General features: G+C 50.0%; 1 protein-coding gene, 2 non-coding genes and 1 pseudogene across 3 annotated transcripts; 1 reads left to right on the plus strand and 3 right to left on the minus strand.

Annotated features, from left to right (window-relative positions):
• Positions 1-4,124: 4,124 nt before the first annotated feature.
• On the plus strand, positions 4,125-15,433 carry FARSA (phenylalanyl-tRNA synthetase subunit alpha). The gene is made up of 13 exons (XM_020887093.2): positions 4,125-4,303; positions 7,431-7,568; positions 7,664-7,762; positions 7,851-7,969; positions 9,516-9,608; positions 9,701-9,829; positions 9,906-10,021; positions 13,136-13,220; positions 13,306-13,405; positions 13,501-13,669; positions 13,775-13,852; positions 14,008-14,122; positions 15,051-15,433. Exons 1-13 carry the CDS (start codon positions 4,157-4,159, stop codon positions 15,187-15,189), a joined length of 1,527 nt encoding a protein of 508 aa, XP_020742752.1. The 5' UTR covers positions 4,125-4,156; the 3' UTR covers positions 15,190-15,433.
• On the minus strand, positions 6,875-7,092 carry LOC110133299 (cytochrome c oxidase subunit 7C, mitochondrial pseudogene; annotated as a pseudogene).
• On the minus strand, positions 10,450-10,522 carry TRNAG-UCC (transfer RNA glycine (anticodon UCC)). The gene has a single exon. It is a non-coding gene; the product is annotated as a tRNA-Gly (tRNA).
• On the minus strand, positions 10,585-10,657 carry TRNAR-CCU (transfer RNA arginine (anticodon CCU)). The gene has a single exon. It is a non-coding gene; the product is annotated as a tRNA-Arg (tRNA).
• Positions 15,434-16,597: the final 1,164 nt, after the last annotated feature.

A 16,597-nucleotide genomic window follows, 5' to 3' on the forward strand; every position in this document is an offset into this window, starting at 1 on the left:
GGACTCGGAAAGGGAGGTATGACGAGTTTTGAAGAAGTTGGGGTTCTACTCCTTCCCCAAACCAGTATGGCGTATAGCCCAAAGTGGTCCTCACTGATGAAGCCCACACCCACCAAGTCTGGGATGACCACGCTAGGCTTTGCACTGACGTTCCTCACACCTTCTCTCTCTCCCACCACGTGTCATGGACAAAGGAGCTTGGTGCTTCCTTCTGGACAGTAGAATCTGTGCCTGTCCTGTTCACCTCACCATTCCACAGTGTCTTCTATAGCACGAGGCACAGAACAGGCTTAAAACCTACTTGATGTTAAAAAAGAAAAAAAACTACCTGATATGTGACAGAAGGAAGGGACAAAGGACTCTTGCTAGAATTAAAAAAGCAAAAACAGAGAAAGTGCTTTTTTTTTTTTTTTTTTTTGGCAGTACAGTCTTCATGTCTGTGCCGGGGTCTTCTCAAGTTGTGGTGAGCAGGGGCTACTCTCTAGTAGTGGGCAGGCTTCTCCTTGTGCTGGCTTCTCTTGTTGCAGAGCAGGGGTTCTAGGGTGCAAGGGCTTAGTTACTCCGCAGTATGTGGAATCTTCCCAAACCAGGAGTTGAACCCTGGTCCCCTGACAATGACAGGTGAATTTTTTTTTTAATTGAAGGATAATTGCTTTGCAGACTTTTGTTGTTTTCTGTCAAACTTCAACATGAATCAGCCATAGGTATACATATATTCCCTCCCTTTTGAATCTCCCTCCCATCTCCCTCCCCATCCCACCCCTCTAGGTTGATACAGAGCCCCTGTTTGAGTTTCCTGAGCCATACAGCAAATCCCCGTTGGCTATCTATTTTACATGTGGCAATGTACGTCTCCATGTTACTATTTCCATACATCTCACCCTCTCCTCCCCTCTCCCCATGTCCATAAGTCTATTCTCTATGTCTGTTTCTCCATTGCTGCCCTGTAAGTAAATTCTTCAGTGCCATTTTTCTATATTCTGTATATATGTGTTAGAATACGATATTTATCTTTGTCTTCTGACTCACTTCACTCTGTATAATAGGCTCTAGGTTCATCCACCTCATCAAAATTGACTCAAATGTATTCCTTTTTATGGCTGAGTAATAGTCCATTGTGTATATGTACCACAACTTCTTTATCCATTCATCTGTCAATGGACGTCTAGGTTGCTTCCATGTTCTAGCTACTGTAAATAGTGCTGCAATGAACAATGGGATACATATGTCTTTTTCAAACCTGATTTCCTCAGGTTATATGCCTAGGAATGGGACTGCTGGGACATATGATGATTTTATTTCTGTTTTTTTAAGGCATCTCAATACTGTCTTCCATAGTGGTTGTTATCAATTTACATTCTCACCAACAGTGCAAGAGTGTACCCTTTTTTCCACACCCTCTCCAGCATTTATTGTTTGTAGACTTTTTGATGATGGCCATTCTGACTGGTGTGAGGTGATATCTCGTTTTGATTTGCATTTCTCTAATAATGAGCAATGTTGAGCATCTTTTCATGTGATTGTTAGTATGTCTTCTTTGGAGAAACGTCTGCTTAGGTCTTTCCCCCAGTTTTTGATTGGGTCGTTTGTTTTTCTGGTATTGAGTTGGCAGGTGAATTCTTAACCACTGGACCACCAGGGAAGTCCTGGGGGAAGTGCTTTGAAACTCAGACGAGACTTTGAGGGATGCGTTCTGAATTTTTGTCAGGACCTCACTATACGTCCAGAATGGAGGATATTAGTAACCCCATTTTCCAGGTTCAAGTAACAATTGTGATGGCTGAGTGAGTAAATAGGGCTTCCCAGGTGGTCCAGTAGTGAAGACTCCACCTGTCAGTGCTGGAGATGGGAAGATCTCCTGCAGAAGGAAATGGCAACCCAGTCCAGTATTCTTACCTGGGAAATTCCATGGACTGAGGAGCCGGGTGGGCTCCATGGCCAGGGTGGGGGTGGGGGTGGGGGGTGGGGGAGTCACAAAAAGTCGGAGACAACTGAACCACTAAACAACAATAAATGAATAAATGCATGCTGCTTAGACTGGCACCTGACAGAGTTCACACTCAATACCAGCAAATACTGCATACATGTGTGTACCAGCAAATAACTGCTTTAAATACTGCCGTACTTAATTCTCAGTTACTTGGGCTCATATCATTTCCATCCAAGGGAGGAAACTGAGGCACAGAAAGATTAAGTGATTTTGCGGGGGTGACAAAAATGGCAGATCCGGGATTAGACTCTACTTGTGCTGCCTAATGTAGTCTCCACTATTGTCTATAGCCGCATGTGACTATTGCCTTTTGAAATGTAGCTGCTCTGAACTGAGATGAGCTGTAAGTGTAAAATATACATCAGGATTTAAAGACTTAGTATGCAAAAAAGAATGTAAAATATTTCGGAGAAGGAAATGGCAACCCACTCCAGTGTTCTTGCCTGGAAAAGTCCATGGACAGAGGAGCCTGGCGGGCTGAAGTCCATGGGATTACATGACTGAGCATGTGTGCCCGAGGGTGGAGGGAGATGGATTGGTAGCAATCAAGTGGTAGAACTTAAAAAAAATATATTTCACTAGTATTAGGTATTGAAATGAAAATTTGGACATCTTAAGTTCTATAAATTCCTCAAATTAATACCACCCCATTTAATTTTGTATTTAAAAGTTTTTATATAATTTAGGCTGTGCTGGGTCTACCTTGTGGCACACAGGCTTTCTCTGCTTTCGACGAGCAGGAGCTACTGTCTAGTTACAGCACCTGGGCTTCTTGTTGCAGTGGCTTCTCTTGTGGAGCATGGGCTCTAGAGCACACCGGCGCGGTAGTTGTGGTACACTGGCTCCAGAGCCCATGAGTTTCAGGAGTTGCAGTGCAAAGGATTTAGCTGCTCTTCAGCATGTGGAATCTTCCCAGACCAGAGATGGAACCTATGTCCCTGCACTGGCAGGCAAATTCCTAACCACTAGACTGCCAGGGAAGTCCTGACCCCTTTTGTTTTAAACATTGATAATTAGAAAGGGTAAAATTATATTTGTATCAAATTACATTTCTTAGTTTTGGTCAGGCCCGAGGCATGCCAACAAGAGATCAAACCCATGAATTCTGCAGTGGAATTGTGGAGTTTTAACCACTGGAAAGTGAAACCATTAGTCCCTCAGTAGGGCCTGACTCTTTGTGAACATGTGGCCTGTACCCGGCCAGGCTCCTCTCCATAGAATTCTCCAGGCAAGAACACTGGAGTGGGTTGCCATTTCCTTCTCCAGGGGCTCTTCCTGATCCAGCAATTGAACCCAGATTTCCTGCATTGCAGACAGATTCTTTACTGTCTGAGCCACCGGGTCAGACCCCCTAACCACTGGACCACCAGAGAATTCCTAGTATCTTGAATTGTGTTTCTATAGGACAGCACTGATCTGCACTGCAAATGATTTCCCTGACATTGATCTCAGAGTAAGGGTGTGGGGGAGGGAGGGCAGGCTCTGGAGCGTTTATGATTTCTGACATTATCTCCACCAATTCCTTGCAAAACCTTTACGCAAAGCATATCACCCAGCTTCAGTTTTCATCAGTGAAATGTAGATTATATCAGTATGTACTGCACACAGTTTGGAGGAAAGTGAAATAAAGACCCCTGAAGCGCTTAGCACTGGCCTGGGCACAGGGGAGAATGACCATGCAAGTTAGCAGCTACTTTGACAATAGCTTTTCTTCTCCCTATTTTTATAGGGTTGGTCCCTACCCAGTCTCCCTTTGAAAATTTGAAAGTAGTTTACATCAGCAGTTTGATTATGTCTGGAGTCCACCACCCAGAGCCCTCCTGTGGGGTGAGAAAGAATTCTTCTGAGGGCGGACTGTCTTAGGCCCAGAGACAGAAGTCCAAGGTCACACAGCCCACTGCAGGTGGAGCTGTGTGAAGTTTAAAACGGTGCTGTGAGTCTGCCTTTGAGGGCATTAATGTGACCTCTCTGGTCAACCAGACACCTCTAGGGGGTCCCTAACCCCTCTGACACGCTCAAAATGGCGGCACTCCGAGCCCTGCAACATTGTCCGCCACACTCAAGATGGCGACACAAGCGCGCCTCACCCTCCCAATCCAGGGGCCGATTCCGGTTCCGGTGGTTCTGGTCGCCGGCAGGGACACGCGGAGCGCACTGGGAGCAACCATGGCGGATGGTCCGGTGGCGGAGGTGCTGCTGCGGCGGCTGGAGACGGCCGATGGCGGCCTTGACAGCGCGGAACTGGCGACCGAGCTGGGCGTGGAGCACCAGACTGTGGTGGGCGCCGTGAAGAGCCTGCAGGCGCTGGGTGAGGTGAGCCGGGTGGCTGATGCTGGGCTTCCTCGCTTTTGCATCTGCAGTTCCTTCGCCAGGAGGGCTCTGCCTCCAGAACAGATTCTCTCAGCCCTGATTAGGGGTGATTGTATCCGTGTCCCGCCCAGAGTGCCCAATCGGGGAGTCAGGAAAAAGTGAAGACCCAGGCGCTTGGACGCTCTCGTGCGGTAAATGTCCATTGAGGCATTAATTAATTTTGAGGGAGTCGGGAGGAGGATGGGGGACGAGAAAGACGCAATCGCTGCCTTCGCGCAGGTTGCGGTGTGATGGATGTACTCAAGTGACCGGAGTGATGGAGGAAGTCCAGGAAATTCAGAGATGTTAGTTAACATCCACAGTCTTGAGGATCAGGGAGAGCATCCCAAAGGAGATGAGAGCTGAATCCGGTTTCTGCCCTGAATACAAAAGCCATGGCACTTTAGGGATCAGTGGGGTGGGAGGGAGGAACAGGTGGTGAGAGACACAGAAGAGCCAGATTTTGCAAGGCCTTCTAGGTCTCTATCTTACCAGGGGTTCTAGAGGGCCATGGCAGGAGCTGGAACCAGTCAGACGTGCTCACATCCATCTTGGCAGGGGCAGGACGGGAGGCAAGGGGACAAGGGCAGAGACTGGCATATCCCCAAACTAGAGGGACTGTTCCCTGTCTGTAGGGAGGTAGCTGGACTGGAGAAGGGGTTCAGGTGAAGGAATGAAATTGGGTTCATGGCAAGGTAGGGAGAGCCAGAGCCCAGCCTTCTGACTTGGACAAATGAAGGGTGATGGATCCAGAAGGAGAGGATGCTGATGGGACCCCTGGGCCACCCAGCAGCCTGGATCCATGAGGCTAGGACTCAAAACATAGCTGGACTGTTTTTTCATCAAAATCATATTATGTGCCCTTTCTGGCCTCAGCTTTTTTTTGGCCGAGTCGTGTCTTAGTTGCTCCATGTGGGATCTTTACTTGTGGCCTCCGGACTCTCTAGCCCTTGAGCTTACTTGTTTTGAGACACATGGGATCTTAGAACCGACCAGGGATTGAATTTCAGGGATTGAATTTGTGATCCCTCCAATGCAAGGCAGATTCTTAACCACTGGACCACCAGGGAAGTCCCTGACCTCAGCTCTATTTTTCATTCAATCTTTGACCTAACCTTAGATTTACATAAGAGTAAGGGGATATGTGGAGATGGAAATAGTAACCCATCCAGTATTCTTGCCTGGGAAATCCCATGGACAGAGGAGCCTGGCGGGCTAAATCCATGTGGTCGCAAAAGAGTCAGACACAACTTAGTGACTGAACAAACAAACAAGACGATACATAAGATGTAACTTATTTATTCCCAGGTTGAAGATGGGACAACTTCTAAGCATTGATCAGAACCTTAATCAGTGTCACCAGAAGGAACAGGCAAACCTGAATTTGAAATTAGGCACCCAGGCTGCAAAGCCTGAGGTCATCAGTGCAAAAAGGGAGTGAAGCTGTGGTGTGTGGGACGACAGTACCTTGATTGATGTGAAACTGACATTTGTGTAGTCTACAGAGGGTTAAGTAGTGGCAATTTAATGTGGTTCATTGTAAGAATGATGATGATATTAATATATAGTAGTAGTTAGGTTTATACAGCACTTGCTGCATACTAAGTGCTCTGCATCCTTTCTTTGTTTTTGTTTGTTTGGCCCCACTGGGTGACATGCAGGATCTTAGTTCCTGGATTAGGGATTGAACTTGTGCCCCCTGCACTGGGAGCTTGAACTCTTAACTATTGGACTGCCAGGGAAGTCCTCTGCATCTTTTCTGTTTAGTTATGCCTCAAAACAACTCTCTGAGCTAAAGCCTACCACACCTTTTTCTCATGTATAAGAAGTTTTGTTCAGGGAGGTTAAGCAGTTTTCAGCAAGGTCACACAGTAGGTGAGAAGCAGGCCTAGAAGTTAGAATGACATGGGCGCCTAGGGTTTCTGTGTGTAATGTGGATCCCTGGGGTTTTTCTCTGACATCTGAGTGCTGAGATGCAAACACATAAATCATGTCGCCTGAGGCTTTAAAAATCTTTCCAAGGTTCAAAAGTGGTGGTCCAGTGGCTAAGACTCCACACTCCCAATTTAGGGCACCTGGGTTTGATCCCTGATCAAGGACCTAGATCCCACATGCTGAAACTAAAAGATGCCGCATACCACAAGGAGGGACTTCCCAGGTGGTATTGGTGGTAAAGAACCCACCTGCCAATGCAGGAGACACAGGAGAGGCAGGTTTGATCCCTGGGTCGGGAAGATCCCCTGGAGGAGGAAATGGCAACCCATTCCAGTATTCTTGCCTGGAGAATCCCGTGGACAGAGGAGCCTGGCAGGCTACTGTCTATGGGGTCACAAAGAGTTGGCACACACACATTCAGCATGAAAATGCTGCATGCTGCAACTAAGACCCAGCACAGTTGAATAAATAAGTACTTTTTTTGGGGGATTTATGCCATAAGTTTATTTACAAACATATCTAGGATGCTGAGTTCAAGGGTTTGATCCTTTTGAGAGACTGCACCCCTTAGTATGTCCCTTTTCCTATCTGTCTAATGGGTTACTTTTTAAGCAGTTGGTGTCTCACTAAAGAAAGGCACAACAAATCCAGACCCAAAGAACAAAGTCATCATAGCTAGTAACCTCCACTTGTTTTCCACTGAAAATGGTATATTCTTCCCTGGACCCTCCTCGTAGTGGCTCCAACGAACCACAGAGGTTGTGAACCTCCGGATGCTCTGTCCCAACATAGCGCTGTTGGAAGCTCTACAAAAGATCAAGACCGAAGGCGGAAGAAATGGCAGCCGCAAAACTCGAGCTGCTTCCTCACGACCTTGTTCCTCAAATTCTTTTTATTTAAGTGATGGAATTTGTTTTTTCTCAGGCAGGTAATACCCTTAGTACTCTGCCCTGCTCTTGGAGGTGTGACTCATCTTTGTCATTATCCTTATGTCACAAAAGATCAACCGAGACTCAGCAAGGGCAGATCACTTTGCTCAGGAGTGGTACAGCTGGGATGCAAAGCTGGCTTCAGAGACCGTGCACCCCCAGTGCTGTGGCAAGGGGGTGCCTGGATCTGAGCCCTGTCCCTGCCATGCCCCCCTATTTTTCTACAGATCATCGAGACTGAGCTGCGCTCCAGCAAGCGCTGGGAGCTGACTGCTGAGGGTGAGGAGATTGCCCAGGAGGGCAGCCACGAGGCCCGGGTGTTTCGCAGCATCCCCCCAGAGGGCCTGCCCCAGAGCGAGCTCATGGTAGGAGCCTGAGGGGGCCAGGGCCGCAGGAGATGTGTTGGGGTGACGGCAGCCCTTGTGCCCGTGCCCCCCTCACTGCAGCCTTGTTCCCCCAGCGACTGCCCAGTGGCAAGGTGGGCTTCAGCAAGGCCATGTCCAACAAGTGGATCCGGGTGGACAAGAGTGCTGCTGATGGGCCCCGCGTGTTCCGAGTGGTGAGTCCCTGCTGGAGGGCGGTGGGCTAGCTGGTTGGGCAGGCGGGCCCCTGGCCCTCAGGGTCTCTCACACCAATCCCTGTGGCAGGTGGACAGCGTGGAGGATGAGGTGCAGCGCCGGCTCCAGCTGGTCCGGGGTGGGCAGGCTGAGAAGCTGGGAGAAAAGGAGCGGAGTGAGCTCCGGAAGCGGAAGCTGCTGACTGAAGTGTGAGTGGGTGCCACCTCAGGCTCACACCTGGGTCACCTACCTGGCCCTGGAGTGGCGGAGGGGACAGGGAAGCGTTCTGCCCGTACTGGGCCGGTGTGCTATCAGGCTCCTCCCACCCCCCTTGACCCTGAGGTTGTCAAGTGCACTTGCCACACGTGCCCCGACAGGGCCTTTATGTGTGCTTCTGCCCAGAAAGATCCTCTCACTGTTCTTCAAGGCAAGTTCTGACATCACATCTCTGTTCTCGTGTCAGCTTAGACAGACCACCACCGTGACCCGCTTTCCTCCCTCCGACTTCCATAAAAGCCCCACACTCCGGACCTCCAGCCCTTTTGTCCTCCCTGTTTCCTTGCTCTACAGTCCTAAGCACTGCCTGGAATTTAAGTATTTGTTTATTTACTGGTTTTTGGCTGTGCCGCACAGCATGTGGGATCTCAGTTCCCCGACCAGGAACCAGAGCCATGCCCGCTGCACTGGAAGAGTGGAGTCGTAACCACTGGATGGCCAGGGAGGTGCCAGCACTGTCTGGACTTGTACGGGCTGGGGGCTCTGCCGTCACAGGGCCGACGTCTCCTTGAGCAGATGTAGCAGATACAGCAGTTACAGGAACGCAGACTAGAGTAGGGCTGCCCAGTTCACCTCCCAGCTCTGCCATACGTTAACTCTGTGACCTTGACCCACTCACCTGATCTTTCCAGGCTTCTGTTTACGCATATGTGAAACGGCCCCTTTTCACACATGGTTATGGGGTGACTATAGAACAGAGCCTAGTGTAGAATAAGCTCTCTCAACTTTACCTATGGGGGGACTTCCTTGGCCATGGCAGTGCTTAAGAGTCCCAAGCATCCAGTGCAGGAGGCATGGGTTCGATCCCTGGTCAGGGAACCAAGATTCCGATAACATGTGGCAAGGCAAAAAAGTTTTTCTTTTAATTTTTCATTTTTAAAAAGGGCTTCCCTGGTGGTTCAGCTGGTAAAGAATCCGCCTGCGGTGTGGGAGACCTGGGTTCAATCCCAGGGTTGGGAAGATCCTCTGGAGAAGGAAATGGCAACCCACTCCAGTACTCTTGGTGGAAAATCCCATGGATGGAGGAGCCTGGTAGGCTACAGTCCATGGGGTTGCAAAGAGTCAGACATGACTGAGTGACTTCAGCTTCCCTGGTGGTCTTTGCTTAAGAATCCATGCTTCCACTGTAGGGGGCATGAATTCAATCCCCGGTCAGGGAACTAAGATCCCCCATGCCACACGGTACAGCCAAAAAACTAATAAATAGGTAAATTTGATCTATTATTATCACTCATAGTACTGTGGTTAGTGCCTTGAATGGGCCCTGGCACACAGTAGGTTCTCAATAAATGTTTGTTGAATGAGGATGTGCATGAACATAGGGATGTAGGTGGGGCCAAATAGGTGTTTCAGGAGACAGTAGGTGTCAGGAAGAAAATGCAGCAGAGTTACTTGGTGGGTGATACGGGGGTCAGCATTAGATGGGGGGGTAAAGGGAAACGACCTGAAGGAGGTAACAGCAATGTCCCCCGACCTCAGGACCCTGAAGACCTACTGGGTGAGCAAAGGTAGTGCCTTCAGCACCAGCATCTCTAAGCAGGAAACAGAGCTGAGCCCAGAGATGATCTCCAGGTAGGGGGCAGCCCCAGGGTTGGGTACTGGTTGGGGGAGGGTGGTAGGCAGCCCCCACCATGCCCACGTACCCTGCACTGTGCCCCCCATAGCGGCTCCTGGCGGGACCGGCCCTTCAAGCCCTACAATTTCTCGGCCCACGGCGTCCTCCCCGACAGCGGCCACCTGCACCCGCTGCTCAAGGTCCGCTCCCAGTTCCGGCAGATCTTCCTGGAGATGGGGTGAGCACTGGCCCGGGGGCGGGGCCAGCCCAGGCCTGGGGCACAGGCAGGGCAGTCAGACCCTGTCTCCCACCAGGTTCACCGAGATGCCGACTGACAATTACATTGAGAGCTCCTTCTGGAACTTCGATGCACTGTTTCAGCCCCAGCAGCACCCAGCACGTGACCAGCATGACACCTTCTTCCTGCGAGGTGGGTGGGCCCTGCTGCCCCGTGCTACTTGAGGGCCTGGGCCTGGGCAGAGCCTTTCTGGGCAGCATACCATCTTACAGGATAAACTCCATCCTCCTCAGGGTGGCCAGCAAAGCCTGTGTAAGCTACTGTTGTCAACTTCTGTGATCTTCCACCACCTCCCCTCCTCTCACCGCAGGGCCTTTGTCCTAAGTGCTTTTTGCCGAGAACTGTCTTCTCCCAGGTCTTCATGGCCGCCTCTGGTATCAAATCTCTGCTCACATGTCACCTTAGAGGGGCCCCTGCCAACATGCTCTTGTCCCCCCGGGTTCTTTTTTTTTTGGCTGCACCGGCTCTTTTTTTTTTTTTTTTAATTACTTATTTGGCTGTGCTGGGTCTTAGTTGTGACACGTGGGATCTTCAGTCTTTTTGCAGCATGTTGGATCTAGTTCCCTGACCGGGGATTGAACCCAGGCCCCCTGCGTTGGAAGCACAAAGTCTTAGCCACTGGACCACCTGGGAAATCCCTGCATCAGGTCTTAGTTGCAGCACATGGGATCTTCATTGTGGCATGCAGGATATAATTCCCTGACCAGGGATCGAACCCGGGCCTCCTACGTTAGGAGCATGGAGTTCTAACTACTGGACCATCAGGGAAGTTCCCCTCTCCAGCCAAGCTCTAAAAAGCTCCTCACTGCTAGTCTTCAACTTTGATTCCCATTTCTTTCTTCCACAGTTGTCAGTGCTCTCTGAAGTTACATGACTTTCTAAAATAGTCATTGTCTCCCCACCACCAGGAGGGCAGACAAGGCTGTTGTGTGCCTGTTATCTGGCCAGGAGCAAAATGTTAATTGTCATCGTCACGGCATCCAGAACTTACCGAGGGCATCCATAATGGTCCAGTGATTAAAGTTTCCAGACTTTCACCGCAGGGGGTGTGGGTTTGATCCCTGGTTAGGGAAGTTGCAACAGCCAGAAAAAGTATTCACAACAAAACTTACTGGGCTGCCACTCTCCTAATCTTCCTACCAACTACAGGAAGTAGATTGTCAGCCCCCTTTTGCAGATGAGGAAACGGGCCCAGAGAGGAGACATCACTTGCCCAGGGTCATAGCTTGTAAGAGGTGGAGCTGGGAATGGATGTGTGGCTTTTTGGGCACAGTAAAATTGTATTTCAGGAAGGAAATTGTAAGAACTGGCATATTCATGTGGCATAGGTTCATTGAGCTCCTGTGCATTGACTTTTCTGTTAAACATCTGGATCACAGCCACAAATGAGACAAAAGTCCTTGCCCTGAGACCCTCTTGTCCTCGTTGGGCAAGATGTGCCTTAAATCCTGAGTAAGGAAACGGCAACCTACTACAGTATTCTTGCCTGGAAGATCCCATGGACAGCATATGGGGTCAAGAAAAGAATCAGACGTGATTTAGTGACTAAACAACAAGCTGTAAACATGATGATGCAAGATGGCAGTAAATGAGATGGGGGAACTGACATTGTGTTGGGGGTTGTACACGGTCATTTTATTTTATTTATTTATTTATTTATTAAATAAAAAGTTTTATTGGAGAAAAATAGAACCACCACGTACACAGGGAAAAGAGCACAAAAATTCAACTGATACAGAACTGAAAGTCACAACTACCCAATGTTGTTTGCGATTACTTTTCAATTTCTTAAATGGCTTCCATCAATTTTTTAAATAGCTTTGCCAATTTTCAGCTGAAATAGAATCAAGTTTTCAAAAAATTAAGAGCCTCAGCGAAGGGACCAGCTTTTAAGATAACAAAGGTGACACCAAGAGTCTCCTAATAGGACCAATTCTACTGAAAAATTCCTGAAGCACATAACTACTGAGTCTGGTAGAACAGTAGCTCAGAGACCATCAGGGATTAGTTAGAACACTGACTCAGATGGTCCAGTATGCAGAGAGGGCAAACAAAAAAGCTGCATTTCCCTGTCAGATGAGTTCACATAAGAAAACCAAGGAGGTGCTAAGAAAATACAGGCAATGGCTGCTCAAAATAATTAAGAAGGCATTCTAAATACCACGTATTATTAGACAACAGTGTGTAAAGTGATGCAATTAGAAAACAGGCAACTTAAAAAAATTATGGTCACAGGTCTTTGAGAACTCAAGAAAACAATCAATAGCAAACACAAGAGCTGAAAGTCTCAGCTGAGGGTTGAAAGTGAAAGTGAAGTCGCTCAGTCATATCCGACTCTTTGCGACCCCGTGGACTGTAGCCCACCAGGCTCCTCCGTCCATGGGATTCTCCAGGCAAGAATACTGGAGTGGGTTGCCATTTCCTTCTCCGTACACGGTCATTTTAAAATAAAAGCTGCTAGGACTTGGACTTCTTTGGAAGTCTGTTGGTTAAGACTTTGTACACTATGCAGGGGGCTTGAGTTCAGTCCCTGGTAGAGGAACTAAGATCTCACATGCTGTACAGCATGACCAAAAATGTTTTTAAAAAGGCTGCTTACGCAAAGATAGAAGGAGGTGAGAGAGGGAGCTACATTTGGGGAAGGAAGATTCCAGACAAAGGGAATGGCCAGTACAAAGGCCTTGAGGCTGGCACATGCCTGGTGTGCTTATAGATCGGCAGGGAAGCCCTGTGGCTGGAGGAAGTGATCAGTTAGGAGTGGGAAGAGGGAATTCTCTGGTGGTTCAATGGTTCACCCTCCATGCTTTCACTGCCGTGGGCATGGGTTCAATACCCGAGTTGGAGAACTAAGTCCTGGAAGCCCTATAGCATAGCCAGAAAAAAAAGGGGGGGAGGCAGCAGGACCAGGGAAGGTTCTGGCAGAGGAGGGGTATGAGTGACTGCCTCAGGTGTTCCCAGGTGCCCTCCGGCAGTTACAGAGGGCTATCGAGGGAGCTGCCTAAGTCACTGTCTGTTTTCCTTGTGGTGGCTATTTGAGTAATGTTCATTATTTATTTCTTTGGCTGCGCTAGGTCTTAACTGCAGCATGTAGGATTTTTAGTTATGGCAGGTGGGATTTAGTTCCCTGACCAGGGATCGAACCCAGGCTCCCCATGCACTGGGAGCTTGGAATCTTAACCACTGGACCGCCAAGGACGTCCAAAGAAATGCTCCTTGACTGACCAGATGTTGCTCTGTCCTGCCCAGATCCAGCCCAGGCCCAGCAACTCCCAATGGACTATGTCCACCGGGTGAAGCGGACCCACTCTCAGGGCGGCTATGGCTCACAGGGGTAAGGGAGGACCAGGACTTTGGGGTGGGGAAGAGGCTGGGGACCAAGAGCTGCATCATGGACTTCCTTGCATGTCCCCCTGAAGGTACAAATACAACTGGAAACTGGACGAGGCTCGGAAAAACCTGCTGCGCACACACACCACAGCAGCCAGCGCCCGCGCCCTCTACCGCCTGGCCCAGAAGGTGTGGCCGGGCTCTGGCAGCATTGGAGGGAGGGGCTGGGCTGTCATACCGACCTCCTCACCCATGCCTGGGCCTGGCCTGCCTGTCACCCCCAGAAGCCCTTCACTCCAGCCAAATACTTCTCCATCGATCGAGTGTTCCGGAATGAGACCCTGGATGCCACTCACCTGGCCGAGTTCCACCAGATTGAGGGCGTCGTGGCCGACCACGGCCTCACGCTGGGCCACCTCATGGGTGTCCTGCGGGAGTTCTTCACCAAGCTGGGTGAGCAGGCGGGCCAGAGTGGGCGGTGTTGGTGGGTAACAGGAAGATGCCTTGGTCATCAGCCCGATTCTCCTCCCAACTCTGTTTGCCTGCCTCCCCACCCAGGTATCACCCAGCTGCGTTTTAAGCCGGCCTACAACCCCTACACCGAACCAAGCATGGAAGTATTCAGTTACCACCAAGGTCAGGCTGGAACCCAGTACTGGGGCAGGGAGGGAGGTCTCAGGTTGCCCACAGCTCAGCCCAGGTCCCTGTTCCTGAGGACCCCACCTCCTGAACTCATTGGCATGCCCAGTATCACCCACACGAGCCGCCCCATTGTGTTCCTGCCTCCATAGGTCTGAAGAAGTGGGTGGAGGTTGGAAACTCTGGGATCTTCCGCCCTGAGATGCTGCTCCCCATGGGGCTCCCTGAGAATGTGTCAGTCATTGCCTGGGGTCTCTCCTTGGAGCGGTGAGTACCCAAGCCACTTAGGGTGTTGGCTGCCTCACTTAGGTGACTTGTCAGGCATGGGGTCCTGTAGACTTGCAGCTCCCTCCATTGATTCATTCATTTGAGAAATCCTTAGTGAGCACCTGCTGTATGCCCATTCTGTGCTGTGATTACAACACACATCTCTGCCTCTATGAAGCTGGGATGCTAGTGGACCAAGGAGGATGAGAATTGATAAGATAAATAAGTAAATTCGACAAATAAAGCTTAGAGTATGTCCAAAAGCAGTGTCATGGGGCTTCCCTGGTGGCTCAGTGGTAAAGAATCCACCTGCCAATGCAAGAGACGTGGGAGACTCAGATTCAATCCCTGGGTCGAGACAATCCCCTGGAGAAGGAAATGGCAACCCACTGCAGTATTCTTGCCTGGGAAATCTCATGGGCAGAGGAGCCTGGCGGGCTACAGTCCATGGGGTCACAAAAGGGTTGAGCATGATTTGAGTGACCAAACAACCACAATATCAGAAGTTATGTTAGAGCAGAAACACAGCAGGGAGACCTAAGGAGATGTCAGGGAAGGCCTCTTGGAGGAGGTGACATCTGAGCAACGCATGGAGGTGGCTGAATTGGTAAGCTGTGAAGATATCTGGGGAAGGGTGGTCCAGGCAGAGGGAATACCCAGTGCAAAGGCCCTGAGGCTGGAGCAGGCCTGCTATGTATGGAGAACATTGAGGAGGCCAATGTGACTGGTGGGAGGAGGCAGTGAGTGAAGGGGGAGAGTGGGAAGAGATAGGGGTGAGGGAGGTGACAAGGTAGATGGTGTGGGGCCTTTTGAGCCCCAGGGAGAGCTGGGGCTTTTACTCCAGGGAAGGTGGCAAGAGAGGTTCTGATCAGAAGAGGGCATGACCTGACCTTGTGTTAAACCATGTCCCCACCCCTGCCCCCCCAAGCCCGACGATGATCAAATATGGCATCAACAATATCCGGGAGCTGGTGGGCCACAAGGTGAACCTTCAGATGGTGTACGACAGTCCCCTGTGCCGCCTGGACGCCGAACGGGGGCCCCCTTCGACACAAGAGGCCGCGTGACATGAGCCGCCCCCCATAGGCCACCTTCCCCAAGACCCTGCTGCCCCCTCTTGCATCCCTGCCAGTGACCCCCTTGTATTTACGAGGCCTCTGTGAGGCCCATCCCCCTGCCCCTGGTATCTCCTCATCCCGATCAGCCCCAAGGGAGCAGGTAGCAGGTTCATTCTGTTGTCCACCTGTGAGGGTGGGCCTTGGGGAGCTGTGCAGGCCAGCTGTTGGCTAATAAAGTGGGCATGTGCCCTCATCTGGTGCCTTTCCTTAGGGGTGGAAGGTGCTGGAGCCCCGGGTATAAGACATGATGGGTTGGAGGTCTTGGATCCTGGGGATCTCCTGGCCAGCCTGAGCCAGATACCCACCAGAGAAGACTGGCTCCATCAAGCATTCACCGATTCACTTCCTGGTGCCAGATCTCTTCTAAGTGAAGGGCACAGAACCCCCTACCCCTGTGGAAGGGGAGGCCAGGGTGGTGGTGGGGCCCTGGGAGCCAGGATTACCACCAACTGGGAGTCAGGCATTGCTGGGATTGGGTGGATAGCCTTATTTATTTACTTTTGGCTGTGCTGGGTCTTTGTTGTGACCTGAGGGTTTGGTTGCCCCATGGCATGTAGGATCCCTGACCAGGGATTGAACCTAGGTCCCCTGCATTGGAAAGCAGGTTCTTAACCACTAGACCACCGGGGACATCCCAAGCTGAGCCTTTAAAACTGCTTTCTGTTGTTGTTAAAGAACAGATTCGTTTTAGGTTCATAGCAAAATTGAGTGACAGGTACAGAGATTTCTCATAACCCCCTGCTTTGATGCATTGTAATCACCCACAGCCCATAGTTTACATTTCGGTTGACTCCCCATGTTGTATATGGGTTTGGATAAATGTATGATGACATGGGCTTCCCTGGTGGCTCATTGCTAAAGAATCCATTCTCTTGCCAATGCAGGAATGCAGGTTTGATCCCTGGGTCGGGGAGATCTCCTGGAGGAGGAAATGGCAACCCACTCCAGTATTCTTGCCTGGAGAAATCTGCAGAGGAGCCTTGCGGGCTACAGTCCAAAGGGTCACAGAGTCAGACACGATAGTGACTGAGCACAAACGCATGATGCCCTGTATTATGATATCCTAATGTTTCATAAATTTCTTAAAAAGTCCCCTGTGTCCCACGAATTCATCCCTTTGTCCTCCCCCTAAAAAGCTACTCTTATAAAAAAAAAAAATCTCATAAGGATTTCATATGAGCCCAGAATAGAAACATGAGTGAACAGGATAAAAGTTCCATGAGCTTACCACTCACACCGACTAGTGAGCACACCTGTTTTATGTGGAAATATTTCAAAGCAAATCCTAGGACTTCCCTGGTGATCTAGTGGTTAACACCAAGCTTCCAGTGGAGGGGGTGCAGGTTAGATCCCTAAT

The sequence above is a fragment of the Odocoileus virginianus genome, chromosome 3 (genome assembly GCF_023699985.2).
Source record: "Odocoileus virginianus isolate 20LAN1187 ecotype Illinois chromosome 3, Ovbor_1.2, whole genome shotgun sequence".
Classification (NCBI taxonomy): Eukaryota; Metazoa; Chordata; class Mammalia; order Artiodactyla; family Cervidae; genus Odocoileus; species Odocoileus virginianus.